At 41.8% G+C, this 20,276-nt stretch overlaps 1 protein-coding gene across 1 annotated transcript in view; it reads left to right on the top strand.

Annotated features, from left to right (window-relative positions):
* LOC311137457 (furin-like) overlaps positions 1 to 20,276 on the top strand; it is a 211,084-nt gene that overhangs the window by 89,518 nt on the left and 101,290 nt on the right. The window contains exons 4-5 of the mRNA XM_084171973.1: positions 11,283 to 11,387; positions 19,085 to 19,213. Coding sequence (XP_084028099.1) covers positions 11,283 to 11,387; positions 19,085 to 19,213 — 234 coding nt within the window. The remainder of the gene's footprint in view (positions 1 to 11,282; positions 11,388 to 19,084; positions 19,214 to 20,276) is intronic.

The raw sequence follows: 20,276 nt of genomic DNA, 5'->3' as shown, positions 1-20,276 counted from the left end.
TTTCATTTTAGTTGACGAAAATGTGACGAGACGAGAACTCCACGTGAGACTAATGGACATTCAATTTGACAGGAAGATCCTTCTCATCATTTTTTTTTCGGCTGATGCGTGGTTTGATTGAGCTTATCTGCACGGCTCTCCCACTCAGCTCCCGGGCAGTCACTTCAGTCACTCGTCAATCTTTTGATCTGATGCACAGCCAGGACACAATTGTAACTAACCTAAGCTAGAAACAATAATGTTTACGCTCTCTTACTTCCATGTAAGCTATTTTTGCATTGATCATCACATCAGAAGCTCTACTTTCCCATATATGCATCTGTGTTGCTGCTCTCGCGGTCCGCAAATGCGATTGCAGTTGTATTTTTCTGATTGTAAATATGAATGCTATTTGCTGAATATTAGGAGTACAGTAATATTTCTGGCATTGTTTGAAAACTCAGATTCTCCCCTTTTTAAGGGAATCTGTGTAATTTACCCCCATCCCAAGGTTATGAAGGGGAGAAAATACCTTAATGACTAAATTGTTTAACCTTTAGCCAAGGCTTTGTAGCCTAGCCTATACAGTGGGGGAAAAAAGTATTTAGTCAGCCACCAATTGTGCAAGTTCTCCCACTTAAAAAGATGAGAGAGGCCTGTAATTTTCATCATAGGTACACGTCAACTATGACAGACAAATTGAGAAAAAATAATCCAGAAAGTCACATTGTAGGATTTTCTATGAATTTATTTGCAAATTATGGTGGAAAATAAGTATTTGGTCACCTACAACAAGCAAGATTTCTGGCTCTCACAGACCTGTAACTTCTTCTTTAAGAGGCTCCTCTGTCCTCCACTCGTTACCTGTATTAATGGCACCTGTTTGAACTTGTTATCAGTATAAAAGACACCTGTCCACAACCTCAAACAGTCACACTCCAAACTCCACTATGGCCAAGACCAAAGAGCTGTCAAAGGACACCAGAAACAAAATTGTAGACCTGCACCAGGCTGGGAAGACTGAATCTGCAATAGGTAAGCAGCTTGGTTTGAAGAAATCAACTGTGGGAGCAATTGTTAGGAAATGGAAGACATACAAGACCACTGATAATCTCCCTCGATCTGGGGCTCCACGCAAGATCTCACCCCGTGGGGTCAAAATGATCACAAGAACGGTGAGCAAAAATCCCAGAACCACACGGGGGGACCTAGTGAATGACCTGCAGAGAGCTGGGACCAAAGTAACAAAGCCTACCATCAGTAACACACTACGCCGCCAGGGACTCAAATCCTGCAGTGCCAGACGTGTCCCCCTGCTTAAGCCAGTACATGTCCAGGCCCGTCTGAAGTTTGCTAGAGTGCATTTGGATGATCCAGAAGAGGATTGGGAGAATGTCATATGGTCAGATGAAACCAAAATATAACTTTTTGGTAAAAACTCAACTCGTCGTGTTTGGAGGACAAAGAATGCTGAGTTGCATCCAAAGAACACCATACCTACTGTGAAGCATGGGGGTGGAAACATCATGCTTTGGGGCTGTTTTTCTGCAAAGGGACCAGGACGACTGATCCGTGTAAAGGAAAAAATAAATGGGGCCATGTATCGTGAGATTTTGAGTGAAAACCTCCTTCCATCAGCAAGGGCATTGAAGATGAAACGTGGCTGGGTCTTTCAGCATGACAATGATCCCAAACACACCGCCCGGGCAACGAAGGAGTGGCTTCGTAAGAAGCATTTCAAGGTCCTGGAGTGGCCTAGCCAGTCTCCAGATCTCAACCCCATAGAAAATCTTTGGAGGGAGTTGAAAGTCTGTGTTGCCCAGCGACAGCCCCAAAACATCACTGCTCTAGAGGAGATCTGCATGGAGGAATGGGCCAAAATACCAGCAACAGTGTGTGAAAACCTTGTGAAGACTTACAGAAAACGTTTGACCTGTGTCATTGCCAACAAAGGGTATATAACAAAGTATTGAGAAACTTTTGTTATTGACCAAATACTTATTTTCCACCATCATTTGCAAATAAATTCATAAAAAATCCTACAATGTGATTTTCTGGAAAAAGAATTCTAATTTTGTCTGTCATAGTTGACGTGTACCTATGATGAAAATTACAGGCCTCTCTCATCTTTTTAAGTGGGAGAACTTGCACAATTGGTGGCTGACTAAATACTTTTTTCCCCACTGTATGTTAAATCAGGGCTGGCAATGGTGACCAATTTTGTTTTTTAATAATACATTTTAAATACGTTCCGTAGTATTTGTTGGAATGTATTTCAAATGTATAAAACAATTTTTTTTAAATGCATTATCTGTATGGGGTGTGTGGCCAAAGAGATCTATGTCATCTGGCTAAAGCACCGGTTCCAATCCTAGTGCCAATGTCGTTTAGCAAACTCCAGGTGTTTACGTTTGTTGGATGACATGAAAATAGAGCTCTTTGGCCACGCACACCAGTTGTGGATTTGGCGTCCAAATGAGAATGCACTATTTGTCAATGCAAATAGTCCGGGTGGCCATTTAATTAATTGTTCAGCAGTCTTATGGCTTGGGGGTAGAAGCTGTTAAGGAGCCTTTTGGACCTAGACTTGGTGCTCCGGTACCGCTTGCCGTGTGGTAGCAGAGAGAACAGTCTATGACTTGGGTGAATGGAGTCTTTGACAGTTCTTTGGGCCTTCCTCTGACACCGCCTGGTATGTAGGTCCTGGATGGCAGGAAGCTTGGCCCCAGTGATGTACTGGGCTGTACACACTACCCTCTGTAGCGCCTTGCGGTCGGATGCCGAGCAGTTGCCATACCAGATGGTGATGCAACCGGTCAGGATGCTCTCGATGGTGCAACTGTAGAACTTTTTGAGGATCTGGGGACCCATGCCAAATATTTTCAGTCTCCTGAGGGGGAAAAGGCGCTGTCGTGCCCTCTTCACGACTTTCTTGGTGTGTTTGGACCATGATAGTTTGATAGTAGGTGATGTGGACACCAAGGAACTTGAAACTCTCGACCCGCTCCACTACAGCCCAATCGATGTGAATGGGGGCGTGTTCGGCCCTCCTTTTCCTGAAGTCCACGATCATCTCCTTTGTCTTGCTCACGTTGAGGGAGAGGTTGTTGTTCTTGCACCACACTGCCAGGTCTCTGACCTCCTCCCTATAGGCTCTCATCGTTGTCGGTGATCAGGCCTACCACCGTTGTGTCGTCAGCAAACTTAATGATGGTGTTGGAGTCGTGTTTGGCCACGCAGTCGTGGGTGAACAGGGAGTACAGGAAGGGACTAAGCACGATTGCGTCATCTGTGGATCTGTTACAGAATAGGTCAGGGAGAGGTTGAAAATGTCAGTGAAGACACTTGCCAGTTGGTCCACGCATGCTCTGAGTACACGTCCTGGTAATCCGTCTGGCCTGGCAGCCTTGTGAATGTTGACATCTTTAAAGGTCTTGCTCACATCGGCTACGGAGAGCGTGATCACACAGTCGTCCAGAACAGCTGGTGCTCTCATGCATTCTTCAGTGTTCCTTGCCTCGAAGCGAGCATAAAAGGCATTTAGCCCGTCTGGTAGGCTCGCGTCACTGGGCAGCTCGTGGCTGGGTTTCACTTTGTAGGCCGTAATAGTTTGCAAGCCCTGCCACCGCCGACGAGTGTCAGAGCCGGTGTAGTAGGTTTCAATCTTAGTCCTGTATTGACACTTTGCCTGTTTGATGGTTCGTCTGAGGGCATAGCAGGATTTCTTTGCGTCCGGATTGGTGTCCCACTCCATGAAAGCGGCAGCTCTAGCCTTTAGCTCGGTGCGGATGTTGCCTGTAATCCATGGCTTCTGGTTGGGATATGTACGTATGGTCACTGTGGGGATGATGTCGTCGATGCACTTATTGATGAAGCCGGTGACTGAGGTGGTATACTCCTCAATGCCATTTGATGAATCCCGGAACATATTCCAGTCTGTGCTAGCAAAACAGTCCTGTAGCGTAGCAAGCACACATCAAAATCCACAAAGAAATGGTTAATTGGCCACAAGATTCATTTGTAATGGCCATCTCAGTCTCCGGACTTGAACCCCATTGAAAACGTGTGGTTTGAATTGAAGAGGGCTGTCCATAAGCGCAAAAGAAGGATATCAAGGATCTGGAAGAATTCTGCGTGGAGGAATGGTCTAAGATTCTTCCCAATGTGTTCTCCAGCTCTTTTAGAAAAAGACTCAGTGACGTTATTCTTGCAAGGTGAGGTATTTAAAGGTATTGAAAACAGGGATATCAATAATTCTTACCCCTATCTTTTTGAGAAAAAAAATATTACAACATCTATTTCTCTGAGCAATTGTATTAGTATAAAATGATATAATTTCCCAATTTTTTGGGAGCATAGTATTTTTATAGTATATTTTTATACAGTCATTTTTCAGATCTTTATCAAGGTTGTCAATAATTTCGGACCCCCAGCAGTTTTCTTGATGCGGGGTACAAAAAAAATAATAAGAAGACCCGTTGTTGCAATTATGTACAGTATGCAGGAGCAGTCAACAGTGCAGATCTATTCCTTTCTTCAGAGGATTTTCTGCCCTGTTCCAGAAAGAGAGAGGAGATTTCACACAGGCTTAGCTATGTCAAGCTAAGTGGACAGTGAGCCACTAAGCTATGAGAAGCTTTAGAAAGCTGGAAGCTCAGTGAAGATGACATTCAAAAAGCAGCAAGATACAGTAGGCGTTAAAGATACCTGTAAAAAATTAAATCTGTGAGAAAGTAATAAGATGGGGAGATCAGATGATATAGTTGGAGGCAGGAATCCATGTAATTTAGGGTGCTGTGGTATTTGGGTAGAGATCAGTCCTTTATATACTACTACTACTGTAATTCTAAAGGGAGTTATCCTTATGCTCATTCAGGAGGACTTTTATATTCCAAAAGCCCAAATACAGATGTAGGAAAATAATCCTGCAGCAAAAGGAAATGTGGATTACAATTATTAGAGTTTTTTTTGTAGGGGTTGATACAGTGGCTTGCGAAAGTATCCACCCCCCTTGGCATTTTTCCTATTTTGTTGCCTTACAACCTGGAATAAAAATTTATTTTGGGGGGGTTTGTATCATTTGATTTACACAACATGCCTACCACTTTGAAGATGCAAAATATTTTTTCTTGTGAAAGAAACAAGAAATAAGACCAAAAAAAACTGAAAACTTGAGCGTGCATATCTATTCACACCCCCCCCCCCCCAAAGTCAGTACTTTGTAGAGCCACCTTTTGCAGCAATTACAGCTGCAAGTCTCTTGGGGTATGTCTCTATAAGCTTGGCACATCTAGCCACTGGGATTTTTGCCCATTCTTCAAGGCAAAACTGCTCCAGCTCCTTCACGTTGGATGGGTTCCGCTGTACAGCAATCTTTAAGTCCTACCACAGATTCTCAATTGGATTGACATCTGGGCTTTGACTAGGCCATTCCAAGAAATGTAAATGTTTCCCCTTAAACCACTCAAGTGTTGCTTTATCAGTATGATTAGGGTCATTGTCCTGCTGGAAGGTGAACCTCCATCCCAGTCTCAAATCTCTGGAAGACTGAAACAGGTTTCCCTCAAGAATTTCCCTGTATTTAGCGCCATTCATCATTCCTTCAATTCTGACCAGTTTCCCAGTCCCTGCCGATGAAAAACATCCCCACAGCATGATGTTGCCACCACCATGCTTCACTGTGGGGATGGTGTTCTCGGGGTGATGAGAGGTGTTGGGTTTGCGCCAGACATAGCTTTTTCCTTGATGGCCAAAAAGCAAAATCTGACCAGAGTACCTTCTTCCATATGTTTGGGGAGTCTCCCACATGGCTTTTTGCGAATACCAAACGTGTTTGCTTATTTTTTTCTTTAAGCAATGGCTTTTTTCTGGCCACTCTTCCGTAAAGCCGAGCTCTGTGGAGTGTATGGCTGAAAGTGTTCCTATGGACAAATACTCCAATCTCCGCTGTGGAGCTTTGCAGCTCCTTCAGGGTTATCTTTAGTCTCTTTGTTGCCTCTCTGATTAATGCCCTCCTTGCCTGGTCCGTGAGTTTTGGTGGGCGGCCCTCTCTTGGCAGGTTTGTTGTGGTGCCATATTCTTAAAAACATTTCATAATGGATTTAATGGTGCTCCGTGGAATGTTCAACGTTTCTGATATTTTTTTATAACCCAACTCTGATCTGTACTTCTCCACAACTTTGTCCCTGACCTGTTTGGAGAGCTCCTTGGTCTTCATGGTGCCGCTTGCTTGGTGGTGCCCCTTGCTTAGTGGTGTTGCAGACTGGGGCCTTTCAGAACAGCTGTATATATATTCAGATCATGTGACACTTAGATTGCACACAGGTTGACTTTATTTAACTAATTATGTGACTTCTGAAGGTAATTGGTTGCACCAGATCTTATTTAGGGGCTTCATAGCAAAGGGGTTGAATACATATGCACACACCACTTTTCTGTTATTAATTTTTTTGAATTTTCTGAAACAAGTTATTCACCAATTTGGACTATTTTGTGTATGTCCATTACATGAAATCCAAATAAAAATCCATTTAAATTACAGGTTGTAATGCAACAAAATAGGAAAAACGCCAAGGGGGATGAATACTTTTGCAAGGCACTGTACATTTTTGCTTGAGTAAATCAAGTCTGACATGTTAAAGTGGAAATTACAAACTTTAGAAGCCTTTTTAAACATTGAATACACTACAAGTTTGCATTTCTCAACAACAAAAGAGTAATCAAAATGAGATCCTACATCTGTATGCACCCTGTTGAAAACAATGGAAGAGCTTGACACAGCCCAAGGCTGTTGTGCCCACGCTGCTTTCTGGACCCGGACAGTGTGTTAGCTTTAACCCCTGACCCCTCCAGTCCTCAGGGCTTCTGTTAAAACGTCCTCTTAGCACAGATGGGTTGTTCCTCCAATTCGGTGCCTTTTGAAAGGGGTAACTTGATGTAACTTTATCTTCATAAATGAGTGCTGAATTTAGGTACTTTAGGAAGTCTTTATTCATATAAAAAAGGAGTTTATTGAATCTAATTCTTCATGTGGTCTATACTAAACGGTACTTCATTTAATATAACACGCTTATAAAATTCAATATTGGTGCACAATTTCTTCTTAAAATATCAAAGTGTTCTTTTCGTGGAACGACACAGATCTAGAATCAGCTTTCATCCCAATATTAGGGCCTCTTTACACTAAACTACTTTGACGACACAAACTAGGTCCAGAAGAGATACTTGTGTAGTTTAAAGAGACAGATCTTGAAGATATGTCTCCCACACTACATCCGGAGGTGGTTCAGTGTAAAGACAACGGCTCTCCCACACACGTCCCTGTAATAATTACCTTAATTATCTCTTGGGGTATGTCTCTATCTAGCCACTAGACAACATTTTTGTTCTGTTAGCTAAATTGAAAATTAAAGGCTTTTAAAATATCCACACATTTGTGAATCATTGCATTAATCAAGTGTGCAACACTATGTGCAATATGGTTTAGATGAGAAGCTCATGTATAGTTTGAATTGCTATCCTTATTTGGTTTGTTTATCTACTATGGCATTTACGGTATGCTAATAGCTGCACTCACACATGAAGCAGGAATGTGGCTTTGGCCACACCACATCCAAGGCTAGTGTAAACAGAAAAATAGAAAATCTGATGTTGAAGAGATAGATCTCACTAGACATATTTCACTCATGTAAAACCTTAGACTAGTTTCATAGGGCAACTTTGACACACACACACACACACACACACACAGATTAGTCGTCGTCCCCCCCCCCCCCCCCCCCCCCTCCCAGGCTGTAGGTGAACAGGGTTCAGGCTGGGGAATAGCATGTCCAGGGTAACCTCACTCTAACAGAGCCTGCCCAAGGCGAAGCCAGGCCAGGAGCACTCTGGCAGACAACGACCACAACAGTAGAGCTGCCAAAACACTTTAGACAAGGTCAAATGTGTGTGGGTGCGTGCACACCTGTTCTTAATAAAACACATTAATTGTGTTGGATTTGTGTGTGTTTTCCCCAAGATGGATGTACAAAATAGGGTTTAATCTGAATATTAATGTGCTCAATGTCTTTGCTGAACGTGGAATAATACAGAGGGATAACGCTCTGTCTATAGGTTGATGACTGTATGATGTAGGTTTAGGTAAATGAATGCATGTAAAGCTTCAGCTATCTCCTCTGTGTAATCCTAGACCTGTCTCTCCCATTCCTCATTGTCTTGTGTCTTCAGCCCTGCCTGGCTGACATACCGCGTATCTCCATCTGCTTTGAATAATCACGCAGTCCCATAACCCCTGCCAGTAAACCAGAGACTTTGTCATTAGGGATGATTTCACTATTGGAATAATATCATGATATATACGGATAGTCGAAATACATGTGTTTTAAAGGATTTTTCTTTATTTTTAACTTCAATGGAGACTTGCTCGCGCGACAGTGCGCTGCGCTCTGCTTGTTTGAGCAGAAGGGTGGGGGAGGGGCAAGAGAGGAGCAGGGGCTGGTGTGTATGACAGTCTATGTGTGGCACGGAGGGAGAGATAGAAAGAAAGTAGTGAATCTGATTTGTGCTAGTTGACAAACTTGTTGCTGCCATAGGCTATCTTTCATACCATCTGGTAGTGCCTGTATGGACTTCATCAAATTGTTGTAAAGAAGCTAGCTAACTACAGTAGCAAGGCTAATTGAGGCTACTTTGATGCATCCTTGTTTACAACAACTCCATTCATATGAAACAACAGCCTACCTGTTAGTTGATCATTGTAGCCTACTCCTTCTCATTTAGCCAACTTAATTCTGTAATTTAAATTCAATTTAGCATTAATTAGAAATCTCCCACTTCACTTGCCTCACATGGAGCCTCTGACTGTAGCGCCGCTTCTTTGATTGACTGACAATAACAACAAGCTAAAAGTGTGGGATGTAATCATAAAAACTGTCGTAATAACCATGCCCATCCCTATTTGTCATCTCCTCTTCTCTCTCTCTCTCTCTCTCCTCTTCTCCTCTCCTCAACTCTCCTATACTCTCTCCATGAGGGACAGAAGGAATCGATTTGTTTCAGGGCAGCTTTTTTATTCCGTTTTGACAAACCTCACCGTTACTTATTGCATACTTAGGAGGGGATATTTGCAGGCCCTACTCTCTCCTATCTCCTCTCTCTCTGTGGAGTTTGTCTGTAAATGTCACACACGCAGGTTTATGTATCTCCTTTCCATAAGCCAGAGATGAGGATCAGAGAGGACAGACACAGTGTCTAGCAGCCAAGCATTAGATTTGCATTTGTTTGTTTGTTTTGCATTTGTTTGACTGTAGGGAGGCAGTTACAGTGAGGGAAAAAAAGTATTTGATCCCCTGCTGATTTTGTACGTTTGCCCAATGACGAAGAAATTATCCGTCTATAATTTTAATGGTAGGTTTATTTGAACAGAGAGAGACAGAATAACAACAAAAAAATCCAGAAAAACGCATGTCAAAAATGTTATAAATTGATTTGCATTTTAATGAGGGAAATAAGTATTTGACCCCTCTGCAAAACATGACTTAGTACTTGGTGGCAAAACCCTTGTTGCAATCAGAGGTCAGACGTTTCTTGTAGTTGGCCACCAGGTTTGCACACATCTCAGGAGGGATTTTGTCCCACTCCTCTTTGCAGATCTTCTCCAAGTCATTAAGGTTTCGAGGCTGACGTTTGGCAACTCGAACCTTCAGCTCCCTCCACAGATTTTCTATGGGATTAAGGTCTGGAGACTGGCTAGGCCACTCCAGGACCTTAATGTGCTTCTTCTTGAGCCACTCCTTTGTTGCCTTGGCCGTGTGTTTTTGGTCATTGTCATGCTGGAATACCCATCCACGACCCATTTTCAATGCCCTGGCTGGGGGAAGGAGGTTCTCACCCAAGATTTGACGGTACATGGCCCCGTCCATCGTCCCTTTGATGCGGTGAAGTTGTCCTGTCCCCTTAGCAGAAAAACACCCCAAAGCATAATGTTTCCACCTCCATGTTTGACGGTGGGGATGGTGTTCTTGGGGTCATAGGCAGCATTCCTCCTCCTCCAAACATGGCGAGTTGAGTTGATGCCAAAGAGCTCCATTTTGGTCTCATCTGACCACAACACTTTCACCCAGTTCTCCTCTGAATCATTCAGATGTTCATTGGCCAACTTCAGACGGGCATGTATATGTGCTTTCTTGAGCAGGGGGACCTTGTGGGCGCTGCAGAATTTCAGTCCTTCACATTGTAGTGTGTTACCAATTGTTTTCTTGGTGACTATGGTCCCAGCTGCCTTGAGATCATTGACAAGATCCTCCCGTGTAGTTCTGGGCTGATTCCTCACCGTTCTCATGATCATTGCAACTCCACGAGGTGAGATCTTGCATGGAGCCCCAGGCCGAGGGAGATTGACAGGTCTTTTGTGTTTCTTCCATTTGAGAATAATTGCACCAACTGTTGTCACCTTCTCACCAAGCTGCTTGGCGATGTCTTGTAGCCCATTCCAGCCTTGTGTAGGTCTACAATCTTGTCCCTGACATCCTTGGAGAGCTCTTTGGTCTTGGCCATGGTGGAGAGTTTGGAATCTGATTGATTGATTGCTTCTGTGGACAGGTGTCTTTTATACAGGTAACAAGCTGAGATTAGGAGCACTCCCTTTAAGAGTGTGCTCCTAATCTCAGCTCGTTACCTGTATAAAAGACACCTGGGAGCCAGAAATCTTTCTGATTGAGAGGGGGTCAAATACTTATTACATTAAAATGCAAATCAATTTATAACATTTTTGACATGCGTTTTTCTGGATTTTGTTGTTGTTATTCTGTCTCTCACTGTTCAAATAAACCTACCATTAAAATTATAGACTGATCATTTATTTGTCAGTGGGCAAACATACAAAATCAGCAGGGGATCAAATACTTTTTTCCCCTCACTGTATCTTAATTAGCTTCCTGTCCTTTTTCAATAATATACTTTATTGGGCTAGACACTAGACAGACACTACCGACTGGACCGCGTATATATAGCAGAAAGTTCTGGCACATTAGCCTACAGCAGGGTGATGAAACACACACAAACATACACACAACGTCTCAGCAGATTAATGAGATTTGTCTTCTAACTCTCACTTTAGATGTTGCTAAACTAACCCAGCTGGGTGGTTTGTAAAGTCTGTCTGCGGCTGTAGGACCTAACCATTTGAGTGTTGGCGGCCACATGAAAGCCAGCGTGGGAGGCAGACTGTGGATAGTTGTCTCTCATGTCATGGTTGTTTCATTACCAGCGCTAATGGGTGTGCGTATGTGTGTGTTCCTCTCTAGGTGCGTTGGGTGGAGCAGCAGGTGTCGAGGCGGAGGAAAAAGAGGGATGACTACACCGAACCATCCGACCCCAAATTCCCCCAGCAGTGGTACCTGGTGAGCAAGGTAATAATAATAATAATAATAATAGATTTATATTATATAGCACTTTTTATTACAGAGATAATCTCAAAGGCACTTTCTCAAAAGTAATAGTCAGATCCCCCATAACACTGTAGCCTCTATACTGTACCGAAGCCAGGAGTTCTCCATTATGTTGAACACATTGGACTATTTTAATTAGAACCTCTTTAACACCCTTTTGACATTATTTAAAATGTATAAGACAGCAACATAAATACCTGTAGTGATATAGGGATTCTGCCTAGACAGCTGTGTTAAATGCCTCAAGGAAAACAAGATCTAATCAAATGAGCTAATTGAATAGCTGTCTCTAGGCATTTGTAGTACCCGTAGGGAAATAATAGAAATGCACTTCACTGCTGTTTACCCCGTTCACACCTTTAAAGCAAAGAAACCTGCTGACGTACAGAAAGGCAGGATGTTCAGAGTATTTCAGTGAGAAACCGGCTTTGTTTCCCCCAGTCAGTAAGTCTCTTGATATTTAGCTGAAACAGCTGGATATGCTGCCTGCTGAGAGCACTCATCACCTGGGTGTCGTTTATCAAACTGAATATCGTCAAAAAGTTCTTAAGCGCTCTTCACTTTGTTTACTTAAATTGTCAAGGCCCAAGTTTATTTGCCATGTGTAATGAATACATGACGACAATGGCTACATGGAAATAATACATTGTCTGCAGGCAGCACTGGAAGGACAAACACTGGAAGGACAGTTTGCCAAAGTTGAGAGCTGATAAACAAGACTCTGACTCTGTTATCAACCGGTTGTCATTCATCAATATAAATGTCACCATATGCTCCTCAGTTTCTCATCTGTTTGAAAGGCTCCAGATCAGAGCTAATGAAACAGAAGGCCATGATGAAACCTGTAGCACTGTTGCTTTCAGAAAGAGACAATGTCCATCCTCCTTCTCTCATTCTCTCCTTCTCATAGGTTCAGGGATGCTTTGAATTCTCCTTATCCTCCTCCTCTCTTTCTGCACTAAGCCATGTGGTGGTGTGAATGGATTAATTGCAGCATTGACTGGGCCAGACATAAATCACCTGTGAATGGAAGGCTGTGAAACACCTCTGTCATTCAGCATTACTGCTCTAATCGGCTGAAGGCTCTATGCCTGTTCTGCTGTTTGTTTGAGGCTGTTCCACCATCCTTCTGAAGCCAAACACTGGCGGATTGTTTGTAATGAGGTTTGCATGGGATGAATGCAGATGTTATAGGGTGATATTGCATACAAGCCTTTTGGACAGAGTATACTAACCTTTTATTTGTCCTGTCTGAGTATTTCCTCATGGAATACAGGATTTGCCCATAGTAGGTACTGCCATAGACTGTGAAACTAACGATTGAAAACAGTTACCAAATTTGCTTCCTGATAGGCTGTATAAATAAGATGACATTAGATTGTATCCCTACATTTACATTTACATTTTAGTCATTTAGCAGAGGCTCTTATCCAGAGCGACATATAGTTAGTGAGTGCATACATTTTCATACTGGCCCCTCGTGGGAAACGAACCCACAACCCTGGCGTTGCAAGCACCATGCTCTACCAACTGAGCTACAGTTGTAAATTATTACAAAAGTAGGAACTAACTGCCTTACTCTGTGTAGTCCCTTAGACCATTTCAGCAGCATAGTGGCTTCCATGGGGCTAAAGGCCCTGACGCTGCGCTGCGCTGGCCCAGCAGGAGGCTTGCCCTGTTGAGAGAAATCAGCAGGGAGCAGGGAGGTGGAAAATGAGCCCTAGGGGGAAGCACATTTTCTCACTCTACCTCTTTCACTCTCTTTTTCTCTTTGCCTCTTTCACTTTCTCTTTTTCTTTATTTTTCTCCTCACTCTTTATCTACCTCTACATTTCACTCTTTATCTGTCACTTCCTACACATCCCCCCTCTACTCCATCTCGCTTCCCCTCTCCTCCCTTTCTCCCTACTGGTTAGAGTGGAGCTCTGCTTTATAATTCCCCCTGTGAGCAAGGCAAATGCTCTCACCAGGATCTCTCACTTATTCATATTTCCAGCTGCAGGCCTGCTTCCTCTGACAGGGAGATTATAGTCAGCCCCCGCTCTCTTCAGGTTAGCCCCGCTAAAGAGGCTTCCCAGTGACACACTGGCGCCAGCATAAAGTGACTAAGGGGACAGTTGAAATCGGTGAAGGGGCAAAAAAAAAAATTTGTGGGGGGGGGGGGGGGGGGGGGTTCTTGCATTGGAATTATATTGAATTCTGCTTATATAATCACGCTATACCACAATAAACATAAAGTTCAAATGCCAAGACTCCGAGATCATTGCTTTTTAAATCTGTAGCCTATATCTGCTGCGCTGTATCAGCACAATGGACAGCACCATACAGCTAGGCCGTTTTGGTAATGAATATAGGCTACAATATAGATAGGCTGTTTGTAATAAGTGAATTGCTCTATGAGAATGCAGCCGTACACACAGCTGTCTTGGCAAAATAATGCAAACTAAATGCTTAAAGTATTAGCCTAGTTATTCATGCATGCCAACATAAATACTGAATACCAGTTTGGCTTAGAATACCGACACAACTGAGAATGTGAACGAATGCGAACAGAACAAAACAGCGGTATCAGGGAGTAGACCTAGTAAACAAAATGTCAGATCGATAAAGGCATGACACAATATATATTTAGGCTAGTTACTTTAATAGTAAACAAACGCAGTAATCAAAAGGCGAATGGAGATCCAAATAACCGAAACATAGACTGCAGCCTACTACAGTGAGATGCAGCCATGCACTACTGTCTTGCCAAATAAATAGGCCTATACAGGCCCGCTTCAAACATTGAAAATCATGCCGCTCGCTCATGAGTTCAGCAACACGTTGTTATATGGCACAGTACACTTCTGTGAATCAGATTTTATTTGATATTTTTCAACAATACAAAACATACACATACAAACGACAACTACATCACACCTGCCCAGAACCACCTGCTCACACCCCCATCTCCAGCGCCCGCATCACTCTCCGCCACATGGCCTCAAACTGCACCATTTTGTTCTCTCCGTCGCCCACACGCACTTTCAATATTTGGATAATAAAGCATTTAAAGGCAGACATTGATTGATTTTCTGTTTTTAAGTATACATTTTTTGAAGATGATTGACGAGAAAAGTATCGTCCAACCCATAGGGTATCTCACTGCACCCTTATATGCCATGTCTTGAAATATGTAGACAAACAGATTAAAAGTTAATTTCCATTGTAATATTTCTGACAGCCAAATGTCTTACTCCACCCATAACTTTTGGACTTTATAACATTCCCAGAAGGCATGGATTATTATAACCTAATGAAAAATGAACCTGGTAATCTAATTTAATTTATTGCAGGCCTAAGACCTATGGGTTTAACCTTCTGAATAAATGATTATATTGAAGATAGAAGCCGCCTCTTAATGAGTTCAGAGAGCCGATCCGTTACCCAACAAAATTATATAAATGTATTTAGCCTAATTGTTTTTATGATTACAGACAGTAGGCTATTATTCCTCTTTTCCTGCATTAATTAATGTGTCTTTAACAATGCAATGCGGCACGTTGACAACTCAAATCGCTTTAAAAAGCCTTCTAATATTAGACAACAAATAAATATACTAAAACGATATCTTCAAAAACAGTCCATTCATCACTGGATTTCTTCAAATTGCTGTGCAGGAAAAGGATGTCATCCACCGTGCCTGGTCGCAGGCTCGCAACTGGCTTCTCTCTGAAACCACACATCCATCTGAAGGTGACGCTTTATCCTTTGGAACCACACAATTACCAGGTGGACAGTAGGCCTCTTGAAGCGATAGAGGAAATCAACAAGATCCACAAGTATTCTTTCACAATAGCTGGCCATATGTTATCTGCAGTTTTGAGCTTCGCTGTCCCACTCCGTTGTGAATAACATCCACTCTTCGTTTATGTAATGGTCTGTAAGGCACAAGGATCCTATTTTTCGATAAGTGTCAGTCCACATGTCAAGTGTAATTGCGCCATTGTATTTACCCATGTTCTCTCTCAACACCGGGACCACCCGCCAGCTGATTTTTTTTTGCCTGATGCAGGACTCTAGTGCAATAGGAGAGAGGCTGACTGAAACATTTACACCTCCATTAATTTACAAAAGGATAGTCTAATAGCTTGGCTAGATGTGAAAAGTCCCCCAATTTGTGCCACAGTTTAGACTACCGATAGATGCTGCGGTCAGTCAGAGTTGAGTCCTATTGTAAAGTGTAGCCTGATGGCCAAAAAAGGGCAAACTTGCCATTCATAACTCAATATCACAGACCACATTTGCCCTAACGAAAAATGCATCAACCCACTACAAATATATTAATTTATTATAATCCACATAATAATTCAAACGAAATTAGCTGTAGCAAGAGGAGAGACTGTATGCTAAAGACAATCAGAAATAATGTGTCTTTAACCCTGCGTTATATTATAACTTATTTTGAACGAAAGCCAGGAATGAGTGAGTCACTCCGCCCTATGCTGTTCCTGCTTCTGTTGCCTATTTGAGTGTTTGTTTAATATCCTACTGATTCTGTGATCTCCAAGCCTCATGCAACCGCAAAATGCCAGATAAAGCAATTTCACAAATCCGGCTGTTTTTAAACTTTTCTATGCCGTATTAAAAGGCTTTTTATTTTTTTAATCATTAGAACAGACTCTCTGGTATTACTTATACTTTATTTAGTATTGTTTACACTGTTCCAAACTGGCAGATAAATTATATTGTAATCTAACAGCACCTTTTGTCATGCAACAGTATCTCTTGCGCTTTTGACAATGATTTTACATGAGTCCTAATTCACATGATATGCCTAAAATACTTACAGTACCAGTCAAAAGTTTGGACACACCTACTCATTCCAGGGTTTTTCTTTATTTTGACTATATTCTACATTGTAGAATAATAGTGAAGACATCAAAACTATGAAATAACACATGTAGTAACCAAAAAAGTGTTAAACAAATCCAAATATATTTTATATTTGAGATTCTTCAAATAGCCCTTTGCATTGATGACAGCTTTGCACACTCTTGGCATTCTCTCAACCAGCTTCATGAGGTAGTCACCTGGAATGCATTTCAATTACAGGTGTGCCTTGTTAAAAGTTAATTTGTGGAATTTCTTTCCTTCTTAATGCGTTTCAGCCAATCAGTTGTGTTGTGAAAAGGTAGTGCGGGATATGCAGATGATAGCCCTATTTGGTAAAAGACCAAGTCCATATTATGGCAAGAACAGCTCAAATAAGCAAAGAGAAATGGCAGTCCATCATTACTTTAAGACATGGTCAGTCAATACGGAAAATGTCAAGAACTTTTCAAGTTTCTTCAAGTGCAGTTGCAAAAACCATCAAACGCTATGATGAAACTGGCTCTCATGAGGTCTGCCTCATTAATGGAAGACCCAGAGTTACCTCTGCTGCAGAGGATAAATGCATTAGAGTTACCAGCCTCAGAAATTGCAGCCCAAATAAATGCTTCACAGAGTTCAAGTAACAGACACATCTCAACGTCAACTGTTCAGAGGGGTCTTCATGGTTGATTTGCTACAAAGAAAGCACTACTAAAGGACACCAATAATAAGAAGAGACCTGCTTGGGCCAAGAAACACGAGCAATGGACATCTGTCCTTTGGTCTTGGAGATTTTTGATTCCAACCGCCGTGTCTTTGTGAGACGCGGTGTGAGTGAACGGATGATCTCCGCATGTGAATTCCCCACAGTAAAGCATGGAGGAGGAGGTGTTATGGTGTGGAGGTGCGTTGCTGGTGACACTGTCTGTGATTTATTTAGAATTCAAGGCACACTTAACCAGCATGGCTACCACAGCATTCTGCAGAGATACGCCATCCCATCTGGTTTGGGCTTAGTGGGACTATCATTTGTTTTTCAACAGGACAATGACCCAACACACCTTCAGGCTGTGTAAGGGCTATTTTAACAAGAAGGAGAGTGATGGAGTGCTGCATCAGATGACCTGGCCTACACAATCCCCCGAACTCAACCCAATTGAGATGGTTCGGGATGAGTTGGACCGCAGAGTGAAGGAAAAGCAGCCAACAAGTGCTCAGCATATGTGGGAACTCCTTCAAGACTGTTGGAAAAGCATTCCAGGTGAAGCTGGTTGAGAGAATGCCAAGAGTGTGCAAAGCTGTCATCAAGGCAAAGGGTGGCTATTTGAAGAATCTCAAATATAAAATATTTGTTTAACACTTTTTTGTTTACAACATGATTCCATATGTGTTGTTTCATAGTTTTGATGTCTTCACTATAAAAATAAAGAAAAACCCTTGAATGAGTAGGTGTGTCCAAACTTCCTTTCGATTATTTAATTAACCTATATCATGTTATTTCAAGTTATCCCTTTGGAGCACATGCAAAAGCGATTTGGAGTTGTTGAACAGGAGTGAAAAAATTTATTACAATTTAATCTGAATTAACTGAATGACGAGGATGAACAAGAAGATAGTGATTGAATTTAGAACAATGGTGTAAGAATTGCTCTTCCTCTGTCCCGCGCGTACACTCAAAAAAAGACACTGTTTTTGTTTCTACTTTGTAAGAAGAAGCTGTAACTGGATCGTAGCTTATTACTTACTAAAGCTGTTGTTACACTGTAAGGTTTTTATTAGAAGAGAAACAAAAATGGTCTGTTATTTTCCATTATATTCTTCAAATATATGTGTTGACTGAATATACGCAAGTGATGTCAGCTAAATTAACAAGTTGATGGCGAAGCCATTAAGCCTTGGCTACTAAGCACTGATAAAAAAAAATAATAATAAAGTTTTCACATATTTTCAAGACCGGAGCTATTTAATGTAGGTGTTTTATTTATTTAAAACACCTACATTACCATTTTAGTTATAAAACTAAATAAAACTAAATAACAAAGGGAGCCTTGAATAATTAAACAATGAATAAACCGCAACATGTCAGCTAAAGCGATTGAATTCACGAATGCATTTGACAGTTTTTAATATTGGCTGTACTAGAGACTTTAAAACCTTTTTTTGTTAGAACAGACTATATGGGATTGATTATAATTTGTTAGTAAATTATTATTGTATTTGTTGTGCTGTTTATACTGTTAGAAATGTAGCTTAATTAAATTGATTAATATTATGGTGTTTCTATTCCAAGAAAGCGAAAATGCATTTTACAGTAGCTTATGTTGGCCTCAGGGTTTCCGTTAGGAAAATATGGCGCTGTACAACGTGACCGGTCGGGAGTAGGCCTAGGCTAGGAAGCGACTGCGAGTGAAGAGCAAAATAATCCTAACATTTCCACACCCTAATTGTAGGCTAACCAAAACCCAAACAAGAGATTCAGTGAAAATACAAATCTGATTGATTTATCAAGACCAGTCCCTATGCTTGTTTCAAAGCAGCGCGAAACAGTGCTGAAATAGTTGACCACACACGGGTAGGCTATTGCTTCAAATCCTATTGTAGGGGGTGCAAGTGCTTCTCAAATATATTGTTTTATGCATTCTCCACACTCTCTTCTTCACAAGAATGTACTCAACCTAACTTGGTCGGAGAATGCACTCGGAGCATGAGCGTGTGGAGCACGGTAGTATGCATATTGACAAACACCCTGTGTCTTTGTGATAGCAATGGCTTCATGAACGCTTGCTCTTCTGTGTTCTCTCCAGTCCAACCCCAGCCAAGCAGACCTGAATGCCAGGGGAGCGTGGTCCCAGGGGTACACTGGGAGAGGAGTGGTGGTCACCATCCTGGATGACGGCATAGAGAAAGACCACCCAGACCTTGCCACCAACTACGTGAGTACTGCAACCACAACCTGCTCTATCTCGATAGATGAAAGAAGAAGTATCTTCCTACCTGGCTGCACAATGCTTTCACCTTGCCTGTGTCTTCACTTAGTGCAGATGAGGTGGAAGAAGAAGAGTAATTTTATCTGCACTTTCTGAGACACGGCTAGTTGAAGGCAATGTAAAGGATGCCTACTAGGGATGTAACGATTCACAGATACGCGTCAGTCCCAGATTCAAATGTTTAAGATGCACATTTTTACATCGGTCCCCAGACCCCAAGCCGATCCAAATGTAGCATTCATCTCTCAGAAAATCGATTAGAACGTTACGAATCGCCTGTGAACTTTTTTGGGGGGCTCATATTACATTTTTTCTACCTTCTGAAAATACCTCTTATCTTTTGTGACAACTGATGCGTCTTCTCCTTCAGTGTCGAACTATGCATGTAACTGTTTTGACGGTCATTGATCTACAAGTCATTTTGCATGCTGAACAACCCCAGGCAATATGAGTAGCCTAGTCAAACTGTGCGCTGTGCCCAGCTTCTTGGGCTGACCACCAATCTTTCACATATGATCTTTCACATCTGATCTTTCACATCTGCACGGCACTTTCAGCATTCAAATGCTAAAATGGCTTGCGCGATATTAGGCTTTATTAGTTGAGTGCATTCGGAAAGTATTCAGATCCCTTGACTTTATCCACATTTTTTGCAATAGTTTAGGTAATTTTGCTTTAAACAATCAGTTTATATGCTCATTTTTAAATATAAAGGCAGTGTAAAATACTTAAGTAAAAACACTTTAAAGTTTTTTAGGGTATCTGTACTTTACTTTACTATTTATATTTTTGACTACTTTTACTCCACTACATTCCTAAAGAAAATATGTACTTTTTACTCCCATCCATTTTCCTTTGGCACCAAAAAGTACTCATTACATTTCAAATGCTCAGGCAGGACAGAATTATGGTCCAATTCATGCAGCTATCAATATAGCGCATTGTCATCCCTACTGACATTGATCTGGTGGACTCACTAAACACAAATACTGCATTTGTATATGATGTC

The sequence above is a fragment of the Coregonus lavaretus genome, assembly GCF_964263955.1.
Source record: "Coregonus lavaretus genome assembly, chromosome: 11".
In the NCBI taxonomy this organism is placed as follows: Eukaryota; Metazoa; Chordata; class Actinopteri; order Salmoniformes; family Salmonidae; genus Coregonus; species Coregonus lavaretus.
The sequence above is the reverse complement of the archived record's forward strand: the minus strand, read 5'-3'. Positions and strand labels throughout refer to the sequence as shown.